The 12121-nt window shown below is 46.2% G+C and overlaps 3 protein-coding genes across 3 annotated transcripts in view; 2 read left to right on the top strand and 1 right to left on the bottom strand.

Annotated features, from left to right (window-relative positions):
• The window catches only part of HOXA6 (homeobox A6), a 2757-nt gene extending 787 nt beyond the window's left edge, over positions 1-1970 (top strand). The window contains exon 2 of the mRNA XM_015418579.1: positions 1626-1970. Coding sequence (XP_015274065.1) covers positions 1626-1885 — 260 coding nt within the window. The 3' untranslated portion in view covers positions 1886-1970. The remainder of the gene's footprint in view (positions 1-1625) is intronic.
• Positions 1-4060, bottom strand: part of LOC107116620 — a 10774-nt gene extending 6714 nt beyond the window's left edge. Inside the window, exon 1 of the mRNA XM_015418570.1 lies at positions 3997-4060. Coding sequence (XP_015274056.1) covers positions 3997-4060 — 64 coding nt within the window. The remainder of the gene's footprint in view (positions 1-3996) is intronic.
• Positions 3828-6057, top strand: HOXA5 (homeobox A5). Its single transcript, XM_015418582.1, has 2 exons — positions 3828-4808; positions 5743-6057. Exons 1-2 carry the CDS (start codon positions 4142-4144, stop codon positions 5991-5993), a joined length of 918 nt encoding a protein of 305 aa, XP_015274068.1. The 5' UTR covers positions 3828-4141; the 3' UTR covers positions 5994-6057.
• The last annotated feature ends 6064 nt before the right edge of the window (positions 6058-12121 follow it).

The raw sequence follows: 12121 nt of genomic DNA, 5'->3' as shown, positions 1-12121 counted from the left end.
GGCTGGGGGGAGGGGGGCTGGTGCGGTTTTGCCACGGAGGGAGATCATTTAGGGAATGGATGTGCTTTTCATTCGGGCTCTCTCTGAAGAGCAATGACACCTACAAGCCAATGGGTAACCTGAGACGCTTCGCCCACGTCCTTCACCAACCTGATACTGGAGCTACCTAGAATAAACAGGGCTTTAAAAAAAAATGCCACCAGCTTAAGTCCATCCAGGAAGGCTGCATCCCTAAACACACTTAAGTTATAGCTAGATCCATTAACATGAATATGATTAACTTCTAGGCGATTAACTCTGGGATTTGATAGTGACAGTCATGGCGATAATGACAACAGGCAAATTCCTCTTTCTATGGGACTCAGAGAGTGATGGTAAAGAGGGTACCCTCTCTATTGACAACTCCATATATTTGCAAGGCACTCCCTCTCTTCGCCCTCCCTTCCCCCACTCATTAGTGTGTAAGTATTAGCTATCGAATGCACGTTTTCTATATTATGTGGGCGCACACACAAATCATTTTGTGGGGGGGGTTGGGAAGAAAATGGCAGTGGAGAAAGAAATCTGATCAGTGACAAAACTCCCATTGATTTCAATGGGTCAGGATTTCATCCTTTGCCCTCCTTTGTATGTGGCAGTTTAACATGGATAGCGAAAGGAGAGACCAGCAAGGAAAAAAAAATTAAATTTCAGAGGCATTGTTTACAACTCTCCTCTGAAGTGGCATCGCTTAAAAACAAACAAAGCACTGTAGGCGCTGCAGTCCTTTCAGAATATACAACACAGTCAATTCCAGCCGTGTTGTGATTTTGGAATAGATTCCTTGTTTTAAGAACACATGACCAACCCCCCCCCCTCCCCAGCCTACTTCATATCTAGACTTACTTGGAAGCAGTGTTCCCTCTAAGATGAGTTAGCATGAGCTAGCTCACAGTTTTTTAGCCTCCGGCTCACACATTTTTGTCTTAGCTCAAGAAGGATGGCTCCAGAGCAAACTAATTTTTGCAGTAGCCAAATCACTGGCTCACAGCTTTAATGCCAGTAGCTCACAAAGTAGATTTTTTGCTCACAAGACTCCACAGCTTTAGAAGGAGCGTTGGTTGGAAGTAGTCCTTATTGCAGTCAAGTAAACTTGCCATGTATTTGGGATCTGGCTGTCAGTTTGCGGAAGTTCCATTACTACAAAGGGTCACGATCCTCTCTAAATCCCAGTCGCCACGGGTTTGATTAGGAGAGGGTTAAGTCCAGGCACTTGTTTGGCTCTCCCACTGAAATCAGAGGGGCTTGAAGATGCCTCATTTTGGTTGGATCGTATTTTGCAGCTCCCCCACAGAGAGATCGACAGAATGTAACACACAAGGCCCCAACAGTCCACGTGTGTGTCACTGGGAAATTCCCATGTTCAGCTCTGTGAGAAATGGCGCCTTTCCTTCACCTGGTTCCCAAAAGTCTGCTCCTAAATCAGGAAGTGAGGGACATTTGTAAACACTCATTCCCGCCTGAGCTTCCCTTCTCCTATGACTCCATAAACTCCCAGACCTGGGAGCCGCTTCGTGATCCTTCGCCGCCGAGAGCCTTAGGCCCCTGCACGACTGAGCTCTTCCTTCCTGTCTTTGCTTCCACAGGTACCGTCTATGGGACGCACGGGAGACGGGGCAGGCAAACCTACACCAGATACCAGACCTTAGAGTTAGAGAAGGAATTCCATTACAACAGATACTTAACCAGAAGGCGACGGATTGAGATTGCCAACGCGCTCTGCCTTACTGAACGACAGATTAAAATCTGGTTTCAAAACAGACGCATGAAGTGGAAAAAGGAGAGCAAACTGATCAATTCCACACAGCCCGGCGGCGAAGAGACAGAGGAGAAGCCAGGGGAGTAAGACCGTGCTTGAGCCATATTAACAGACCTTGCCTGGGTATCTTGCTCCCCCCCTTCCCCCCCTTCCGCTTTTCTTTCCACTAAACTCCCCCTCCCTTAGCTTTTTTGTGTCCTTTTTTTAAAAAAAAGTCTGGTGATTCTGAAAGGCTTGATTAAAATATATACATATTTATATAGAGATATATTTGAAATTAACTGTGAATTTTTGAATTATTGAATGTAGAGGTGCGCGGTGCGCGTGGTCAGGTCCCCCGCAGTATAGGTGGCTGTGTTTCACGTGCATCAGATCCCAGCACGACCCCTTTTTTAAAAACACGCTCAGAGACACGTTTTTGGGAAGGAGGGGGGGGGGCACCTGGCTGGTACAGCTGGCGGTCAAAACGCCCGAGCCCGGCGCTTGTACCCGGCGAAGCCCTCCAGCCTCCAGACTGGCCAGGCAGGGACAGGCGTCTTGATAGGCTTTGCTGCTAGCCCGAGATCAGGTGTTGCTCGCTCATTGCTCGACGCCCTTTCGCGTCCTCCCTGAACCCCGTTAGTCGGAAACGAGACCCTTTGGTTTCAGCGGGTCCGTCATGGCAACTGGAGGGCAGGAGAGTGTTAGAGGAAATGCGTCTCTTTGTGGGTAGGATTCAGACAGGACAAAAGAAGCGGCTGAAGGATAACATTCAAGTGTGTGTGTGTATGGGGGGGGGGGGTTTTTTTCAAAATATATTTTGAAATGTTGGTGATTCTCCAGCTGCATTTCCAAAATAGTCACAGGTGTTTTTTTTTTAATAAAATACTCAAAATCCTACATTTGTTTTAAAAAGGCAACACTGTAGTCAAAACTGTATACTCGTTGGAGGGGAAACTGTCTCTAGGGAAGCACATTTCTAGAGTTCTTGTTAGAACTAAAGAAAAGGTGTTTATTGACCACCCAGACAACTCCCCCCCCCATTTTGGGGCGCGGTGGACGGAGTTTGCAATAGAAGCTGGCAAATGGCTGGAATATTGAACTGTGTCTTTTATCCCTCCCCTTCCTGTTTTGTTAAATTCCATAATAATAATAGCAGTAATAATAGTAATAAATGAGAATCTAATAATCTAGAAACGCAGCTTCGATCATAGGATTTTATATGATTTGTTATTGGTAGGGGAAGGAGAAGGCACAGTTTCCTTCTCACAACAGTGTGGGGGGAAACATTGCTTGTTTCGTATATACATGTATGTGTGTTTGCTGTTCAATCTATATACATCTATATACAGAAACATGAGGATCTCTTTTGATATGCAGAGTGCTCCATTTGGGTGCCGGCTACGAATATTTTTTTTAAAAGTGAACTCACATACCATGTCTTTTTGCCAAAAGATGCATTATATTTATGCAAAAAGAAAACAGGAGGGAGAGCAGATCCAGCGGTGCTAGTGGTTAGATTCCATTAGATTTTCCGCCCTTTGTGAAAGCATGCCAGGCGACACTTCTGCAGAAGTCAAGCTGCTGTTTCAAATCTGCGCAAATAACAGCTCGATCGATCCCCCCCCCCATCCTCTCCCCATTTTTAAGCACTTGCCTCAACAATAGGTGCGGGAATGCTGAGATTTATTCTGTTCCCCCCTCCCCCTCCAAAAAATCCTTAAGTTTAAAAAAGCCAAAGTTATTTTGCTTTGAATTTACAATCTCTAGCAGACCAGAAATGACAAAAAAGCCCCAAAACAACCATGAAAGATTTAGAAAGAAATCGTATTGAAAATAAAGGATGAATATATTTCCGCCTTCGCTTCTGCATTCTTGCCGGTTTTGTGATCTGGAGCCGATAGCCCTTAACAATTGGTACATACTAATGGAACTGTGCGAGAGATGCCATAATTTTGCTATAATGGTCTGTAACCTCGATTCGACCCCAGCCCTGCTGCAGCCCCTGGCTGGGAAGGGTGAAGATCTCTCTTGTCTCCAGAGGGTGGCGCACGAGGCCGACTGACAGTCCGGAGCTGGCGGCGGGCTCGCGCGGCGGGCACGCGCCCCGGCGCTCCAGCATCCACCCAACTCCCCCATCTAGTGCACGAGTTTACCTCTAGAGGTCATCAGGCAGGATTTACGACTGGACAACAAAAGCACGTGACATGAAGTCGTACCCCATATTTGGGTGCCTACGTAGGAGGGAACCAAGTACATGTCCCAGTCATTTCCATAATTCATCATAAATTGTGCAAGGGTGCTATAGACGCACCAAAAAACGAAGCAAAGAGCCACAAATCAAGCCCCCCGATCAAAAAACAAATGAGCTCTTATTTTGTAAACTCATTTTGCGGTCGCTACCCAAATGGCCCGGACTACCCGTTACATAATTATGGAGATCCAAGTGCCGTGAGCGAGCAATTCCGGGAGTCCGCCAGCATGCATTCCGGCAGGTACGGCTACGGCTACAATGGCATGGATCTCAGCGTCGGCCGCTCGGCTTCCGGCCACTTTGCGGCGGCAGGCGGGGGCACCGAGAGGGCGCGCACCAGTTACCCCTCCAACAGCACTGTTGCCACCGCCGCCCCCGAGGCCAGGTACGCCAACCGGGCGGCGGCCGCGGCCACGTCGACTCACTCGCCTCCGCCTGACCCTCTGCCCTGCGCCGCCGTGGCCACCTCGCCTGTCAGCGGCGACGCTCACCACGGCGGCGTGAAGAACTCCGCCGCCAACTCGGCCACCACCACCACCAGCAGCAGCAGCATTTCCTCCGCTTCCTCCAGCAGCAGCAGCAATACCACCAGCACCAGCAGCAGCTCTGGCAACACCCACCTAGGCAGAGACGGGCTCAGCACGTCGCCTGGCACCGAAGACGACCCCCCGGCCGGCAGCGAGCAGGCGAACCCCCAGCAGAACCAGCAAAGCACAGCCCAGCAGCCTCCACAGCCCCAGATCTACCCTTGGGGCTGGGGGGCAGGAGGGTGGACTGGTGCGGCTGTGTGGTCTCTGTGTGGTGTGTGTGTGTGTGTGTGAGAGAGAGAGAGACTGGATCCGGGGCGACCCACTGGTCCCTCCTGCAAAGGGCTGTGCTGTCCCGGGCAGGGCGAGCCAGTCTCTCCTCCAAGTCTCCAGGGCCGTGAGGTGTCCTTGAAATAGTGGGGCGAGAGAAAGAGAGACCTGAATAGTGAATGTCAGCCGTCTGTAATTTATGACGAGGACGGTCCAGTGAAAAACAGCGTTACTAATTATATCAAAAAAAGAAGTTGAGCAAATACAGAGAGAGAGAGAGAAGAGTGGGGGGGGGGATGCTGGGGGAGATTCTCTGGGAGGAAAGGAAGTGGAAAGGAACTTCAGAAGAGACAACTGGGGGGGGGGAGGCTCTGAAGTCGCTACAAATTTGGAAGTCCCTCTCACCGATTTTGACTTCCGCCCAAAGTCTGCCTTCAAGCTGGGCTTGGGAAAGGTGCTCTCTCTCTCTCTCTGTGTGATTACCTTTTTGTACCCTGGTCTAATAAATAGCCAAGAAACTTAGGTCCAGAAAACAGAGCACTGCTAGGAAGGCAGTCCCTCGAAAGCATGGGGTGCTGACTCGCAAGGCATAATGTCTGAAGGGTCTGGGGAGGGAAGCTCTGCCTGCTCTCTGCCTGAGTTGCCTCTGGACTGAAATTCGCCAGCACATGATTCCGGGGGGGTGGGGGGACTGTCTCAACTCCACAATGCTGGATATTATTTAAGGAAAGAAGAGGGGGCTGGAATGGCTGGGGGGGGGGAGGTACTTGTTGAGCATTTCTCCAAGAGAACACAAATAAAACAAACCAGAGAAGAAAGAGGGGAGGGGAGGGGAGAGAGAGAGAGAAAGCGACAAGGAAAGGAGCAGGTCCCTGTCGCCAAAACTCTCACCCGCTTCCCCTTTTCTATTGCAGACAACATAGGGGGGCCCGAAGGGAAACGGGCTCGGACTGCTTACACCCGCTACCAGACCCTGGAGCTGGAGAAGGAGTTTCACTTCAATAGATACCTGACCCGCAGGAGGAGAATTGAAATCGCACATGCTCTTTGCCTCTCAGAGAGACAAATCAAGATCTGGTTCCAAAACAGGCGCATGAAATGGAAAAAGGATAACAAGCTGAAGAGCATGAGCATGGCAGCGGCAGGAGGAGCCTTTCGCCCCTGAGAGCCACCCCAGCCCGGCTTCTTCCTCCCCGGAAAGGGAGGAAGGGAGGCGGCGGCGGCGGGGGGGGGGGAGAATAAAAGTACTGTGCAGTATTATACGAGCTGACCCTGCGTGGAATGCCAGGCGTCGATGCCTCCCTCTCCCGCTTTCTCTCTCTTTCCCCCTTACGTTGACTTGCCCCCAACTTCCCCGGGAGGCTTCCGCCAAAGAAGCTCCCCGTCATCTTTTAATCATGAGCATGTTTAATTGAGCCTCCCTAAGGGCGTGTTTCCGGTAGATCTGCTCCCCCCCCCCCCCGTGCATTTCTTTGTCTTGAATGGCTTTGTCTTGGGGAAAAAATGTAGATGTTTTAACTTATTTATATGAAGCGAGTGTGTTACTTGAAGTAACTGTAAAAGGGGGGGGGGAGACCTACACACACATACAGAAAAAGGCCAGGAGAGAGATCTCCCCCCCCTTCTCTCCCCCTCCTGTTTAGCCCCCATGTTCTCTGTGTTGCACTCGCTTGTGCTTAACCGTGCATGTGTGTTCAAAAAGTGTCAGTGTCTGTATAGCTCCAAGCTGTGGCCAAGATTTCCAATCCAAAACTACCTAAATTCCTGTGTCATTAATGGCTGTTGTAGAGGTGAAATGATGAAATACAACTGAACGTGTTCTAACGTGTAGTGAATAGTGAATCTGTGACGAAAACTGTGATTCCAGACAGTATGTCCTTGCTGTGCCTTTGTATGACTCTTTGCACGAACTCTTTAGAGGTGGCTTTGGTTCAGCTCAGCTCCGGTAACGTCTAGTTCTTTTTCGGTTTTGTTTTGTTTCTTTTTGTGAACGAAGTTAAAAATAGAGTCACAGTCTGGCTGTCTGAGCAAAAATGTGATCTGCTTTTTTTAAAAAAAAAAACATGTTTTTTTTAAGTACTGACTGGACGAATAAACTTTCTATTGTAAGTTTTTCCCACCTTTCTTTCTCTCCACCCCCCCTTTGCGCCTACTCTGGTTTGTGCCTCCTTAGTTTTGTCTATCCCAATAGAGCAAAGTTGGAGAAGAAACGATCTCTCATGCAAATAATCCCAGCGCAATTGCCCAACATACCGCTGGAGCTATTAAATTCCTCTTTGGATGGAACGTGACATTATGTATCCACATTTGTGGGCAGGAGGAAACCGGCCGAAGGTTTGCTGTGGGGAAAAAGTCACCCTGCCTTGCTCAGTATCTCTAGGTCCTGTTTGTCTTCTCATAGATTTACCCTTGTACCTATAGATTTAGGAGACCAGTGTTCCAAACCCTCGCCAGTCTGTAAGCACGATCCAGTACCGCCAACACCCACCCATCCCCATAATCGTCCCACTTTTCTCCTTAAAACATTATGGGGTGGTTTACTCTTCTTATTACATTTTGCTACAGCTAGTTTTGCTAGAAATGTAACGTTACTTACCCCCACCAGGGCTTGAATGGTTAACTCTTCTGAGCTTCTAAGAGCAACTAAAGATTTGCACATTTACTGACTGGGTACATTGATGTCTTCCTTTAGAAGTTATAAAACAATAAACTTTGTAAGCCCCAGTTCCGGCTATATGACATTTGGTGCCAAATGAATAGGGTTTTGTCTATGAATTAGATCGTAAAATCATCCATAGTGCAGACAGATAGGCTCACTGGCTATAAAAAGTCACGTGGTGCCATTAAAGTAAGTTTTATGGTTTTGGGGAGTTGTCATCCAACAATATATGCCACATAACATATAATCTCACTGACGCTGGACTTCATTTGACTCTTTTGCAGGCTACGGATGCCTCCTGGTCATTCCAATTGTCAGGTTTAGGTACAGGAGTATCTATTGCCCAAGTTCTCAATATCTTTGTGAAAAAAAATGGCTCCTGGCAAGTTAAGGTAAGTTCTGTGCACAAGTTCCTTGAGTTTATTTTGTACGGTGGAGAACTCGGCTTTCCTCGCCTGGGATTCTTGAATGATCACAGTGATTTCTAAAGGTTTTCTTTTAAAGACTGCAGGTTTATACTGGGGGAGAGAAGGACTTTCCTTCACTCTTCTTGAATTCTTCAAGCTCAGCAGTTAGTTAACTCAATATTTTATCAATCACATCCCAAATAATCCACAATAAGTGACTTTGGCAGAGATGGATTTTGAGGCCTAACTTTAATTACTTTGACTACAGCAAATGATAATGACTTCCTTTGCTTCACGGACTTCCCAGTTTCCAATGATTTTGTTTATCGAGGAAGAGAAAACCGCAGGCGACTTTTTAAAAAAAGGCTACAGCCAGCTATCTGTAGAACTGACCAGCATCCCTCTCTTTGTGGATGTATCAGAACTGGAGAAACTTTTTGTCTCTTAGAACGTGGGAGTTGCTCTTGGCGCTGTTGAGTTTGTGTTTGTGTTATTTTGGATTTCTCTGTGTTCAGAACCGACTCTACCTATATGTGTGTGTCTCCATATACAACGTACACAATTATGCCAGTGTATTTTCACCATTTTCTTTCTTCTGGAAGGACCAAGTTGACTGTAACAGGAGCTCCTACATCCCATTAGAGTACTTGAAATTATGAAAGACAGCCGAGGTTTATGGGCGATTGTAAATACCCCCCCCCCATATAGATATCTTTATTTTTTTACTGGCTGGCAATTGCAGGGTAGGCCCCAGCTGCCTGTTTATTATCAGCATTCTTTTTATTTAAGTAGACTCTTCTCACCAGAGTGTGATTACTCAGCAATAAACTTTATGGCCGGATTTAACTTTAGGTCTTTGAATTTGCAGGGTTGAAAGAAAGCGCGAAACAGCATCCCTTTCTTTCCCCGCTGGGCTTCTTCCCTTCTTCCCTTTCTTCCTTGGTAGAGTCAGGGTCAGATCCTGGAAATCCTTACTCATTCCAGCCGTAGGCAGGCCAGTAATGTCTTTGTATTTCCTAGTAATTAAATTCTATGCAGGTGAATTAAGATCTGGTATGACGCAAACCTAATTATTTGAAAAGAGAGGATAGATGGACTGATAGATTCTCTAGTTTGGAAAGTGTTGTGATTGGGCTGCTGAAATATTGGGGGTTTAAAGTGGAGGTTTCCCTCTTTCTTGATAAGAACCTGGTCGTGTAGCAGTTTTACTAGATTCTTTCCTGTGGGTAAACAGTCCATTCGGATCCTAGAAGAACAGTCTTCTTCCCGTTGCAAGAACTAGCATCCGATCTTTGGTCAGAAGAAAGTCCGTGGTCCTGGGATATTTACTCCCCAAAAGCTTGTGAAATATTTCAACCAAAGTGGGCCCCGTTTCCTCCTATTTTTTTTCTTACCTCACTTAAGGCCTGGAGGGTGTCTGACAGCCTAACGACACTTACTCTGTATTTTAAAATGTCCTCTACGGCAAGAGGTTCCCGAAATAGAAGAACCTGGTTTTTTTATGCTTTGCCTCCGAAACACTTTTTGAAGGTTAGGAAAGTTTCTTACAATATTTCTAGATTCTCATGATAAGTGAATTGCCATTTTTACAGGGTCCCCCCCCTTTCCTAGATTATTAGTGTCTTTCCCTGAACACCGAAGAGTGAGTTGATGTATACATAACAAACAGGCGAGGGAAATTTAAGTGCCTTATACATTAGCTCCAGCGCTACTTTGTAGAACTAATCCTATACAACCTAATCCTAAACATATTTGTCGCTTTCCTGGCACCTGCTTTCCCAACGTTCCTGTAGCACCAATGTCAGTAAACCTGTTTGAACGGAGTGGTTGGAATTGTACCTCGCACAATCCAGAGTGCAAAAAGTCCACCAACTATTGAATGCTGCGGCTGCTGTTGCGGCTGCGGCGGCTGCTGGCCTGGTGGGGTTCCCAAGCAGAGCAACACTTTCGTAGCCATGCAAAGCCAAGCCGCTCTTGAAGCCAAACACCCTAATCCATAGTCCAGTTTTTTTTTTTAATGCCTGGATTTAAATATATCCCATTCCATTACTATCAATGGGACCATGTCTGGGTTCCTAATGCCCTTTCTTGAAAATGAGTAGCCTAGAAACCCAGGGGATATACCTCCGAGTAAAATGGGCAGCTCCCTTGTTCAAACTGCAAAGCTACTTCAGTTTAAAGGGGCAGGAATCCAGTTTATCCCTCACCCAAACTGACACCCTGGGGCTCAGATTAAATTAATGGGAGACGTTGTTCTGGAAGGGAGTGGTTTAAAACTGCGACCCACACTTCTCTGGAAGTGAGTCCTTCTTAAAGCGGTTGGGTTTACTTCCATGCAGGGCTATTGCCCATTGTACGACAGAGCAACATTTTACCTGAGCTTCCGCTTTGTTGTGCAATAGGGAAACACAGTCCCTTGACTAGAAATTTTAGTTACTTATCCATCTATCTGCCTGCCTGTTTATTCATAACATTCTGTTCCATTCATTTATCTGAATGTATAGGTGGGTTGGATGGTTGAACAGAAAGATGGGATCCGCAGAAAAATTCAGGGTAGTCGCATAAATGGTGGCATACTCGCTTGTACTTCCCCCACAAAAACCCTGCAGCTCCCCCCAAATAAATATCTGGAAAACCGTCACTATATATCAATGTAGTTTTCAACGTCAAAACACACAGACAAGGAATAACTCACACGAAAATTGAAATATTAAATTTCTTCAGAAAGACTATTCGAAACATAATCTATTTATTTATACTATGAGCAAAGTTGTTTCCTGACGATGACTGCCCTGTTCACTGTATTGTATTTAAACTGACTGGGGTACAGTTTATTTTACTTAAATAATAGTCACTGAGCTTCTGAATATCAGATACAGGTCAGTGATCTAAAGGTAAGAACCAGACCAGCCATAGTGTTTGTGTTTACAGCCAGGAAGTTAGAGAGCTCCAGTTTCTTTAAAGTGTAAAATGGATTTGAAAGTCACATGATAGGTAGGTCTGTTAGTGCCCTTCTTAACAAAGCCTCATGGGAAAATCCCTAGTCCCCCCATCTAGTCTGTATCTAAAAAGGTGACACTACACGCTCTTCTTTCCCCCTATAAGGCCAGTTTAACTTTCCATAACAGGGCATTGCATTTTTATATATTATATGGCTTATTGAGCCAATCATCCTCATGGATTACACGGCTGTTTCCTACCCTTTACCTCAAGCACATGGCCACATTTGGAAGAAAAAGTCTGGTTTTTCGGAAAATACACTGTAGGTATGGGTTTTTTTTTTTACTAACATTGATCATACAATGCTCACAAGACTTGTGTTTATTTTTGAAGTAACATGTGTATAGTATATACATAAAATCTCCCAAATTCAGGTAGTTCTCCTTCAGCCATCCCTACCATTTCCTCTGAAATATACACACCAACACACACGAGACTATGTCTTTGTTGCTTTCGTGGATGCAAACAATGTCGTATGGCTACAGAGAGAAGATGCCACATTTTGCAACGGGTCCCTTTCCAGGGAACAGAAGGAACCTGTCCCCCTTTTCGCCCAGCCCACACTTCCCTTCCGAAATGGCTTTTCAATAATAATATTTGTTATGAAGGTTATTGGGTAATTATTGCAATTTTGTGAAACAGTCCTTGCTCGAGGTGAAGTCTGTCTCTAGATAATAAATGGCAGCCCTTGCAGTTCATTGCCAGGTTAAGTAAATGCAGAAACTAAGATAAATCTGCACCCTCTAAGACTCACCAGCAGAGCTCGCTTTAGACCAAGTTCACAGCCAACGCTCTTCTCCCTAAGCAAACCCGTTAGATCTCTTGCTTAATTTAAAAACACAAAAACCGTGGAGAAATGAGCAAACTCTCACTAGCATCTAGATGCACAAAAGACCACAAGCGCAGTGCCTACCTTCACATCCAGAACTTACCCACCTGCCTCGGGAACCTTATCGCTCCTTTGCCTTTAAAGGTAGTTTTTCCAGCGCTGGTTCACTAGGTTTTGGCAAACTGGTTTTACAGAGCGCTGGGTTTCTTTTAAAAAAACACACAAAGATCTACATTAAAAAAATAACAAACTTCTTAGAAATTCAGGGGGGAAAGGAAACACCAAGGCCATGGACACAAACAAGAGGCCGGCCTCTTCTCAAAGAAGCCTGCATCGCTTTTGTGTATCTTTGTGGTTAGGGCGTAACAACTTCGGGTCAAAAAGTTGAGGGTCAAAAG

This window comes from Gekko japonicus, unplaced genomic scaffold (assembly GCF_001447785.1).
Source record: "Gekko japonicus isolate JY-2015 unplaced genomic scaffold, Gekko_japonicus_V1.1 scaffold341, whole genome shotgun sequence".
NCBI classification, from domain to species: domain Eukaryota; kingdom Metazoa; phylum Chordata; class Lepidosauria; order Squamata; family Gekkonidae; genus Gekko; species Gekko japonicus.
This window is presented reverse-complemented; position numbering and strand designations above follow the sequence as displayed.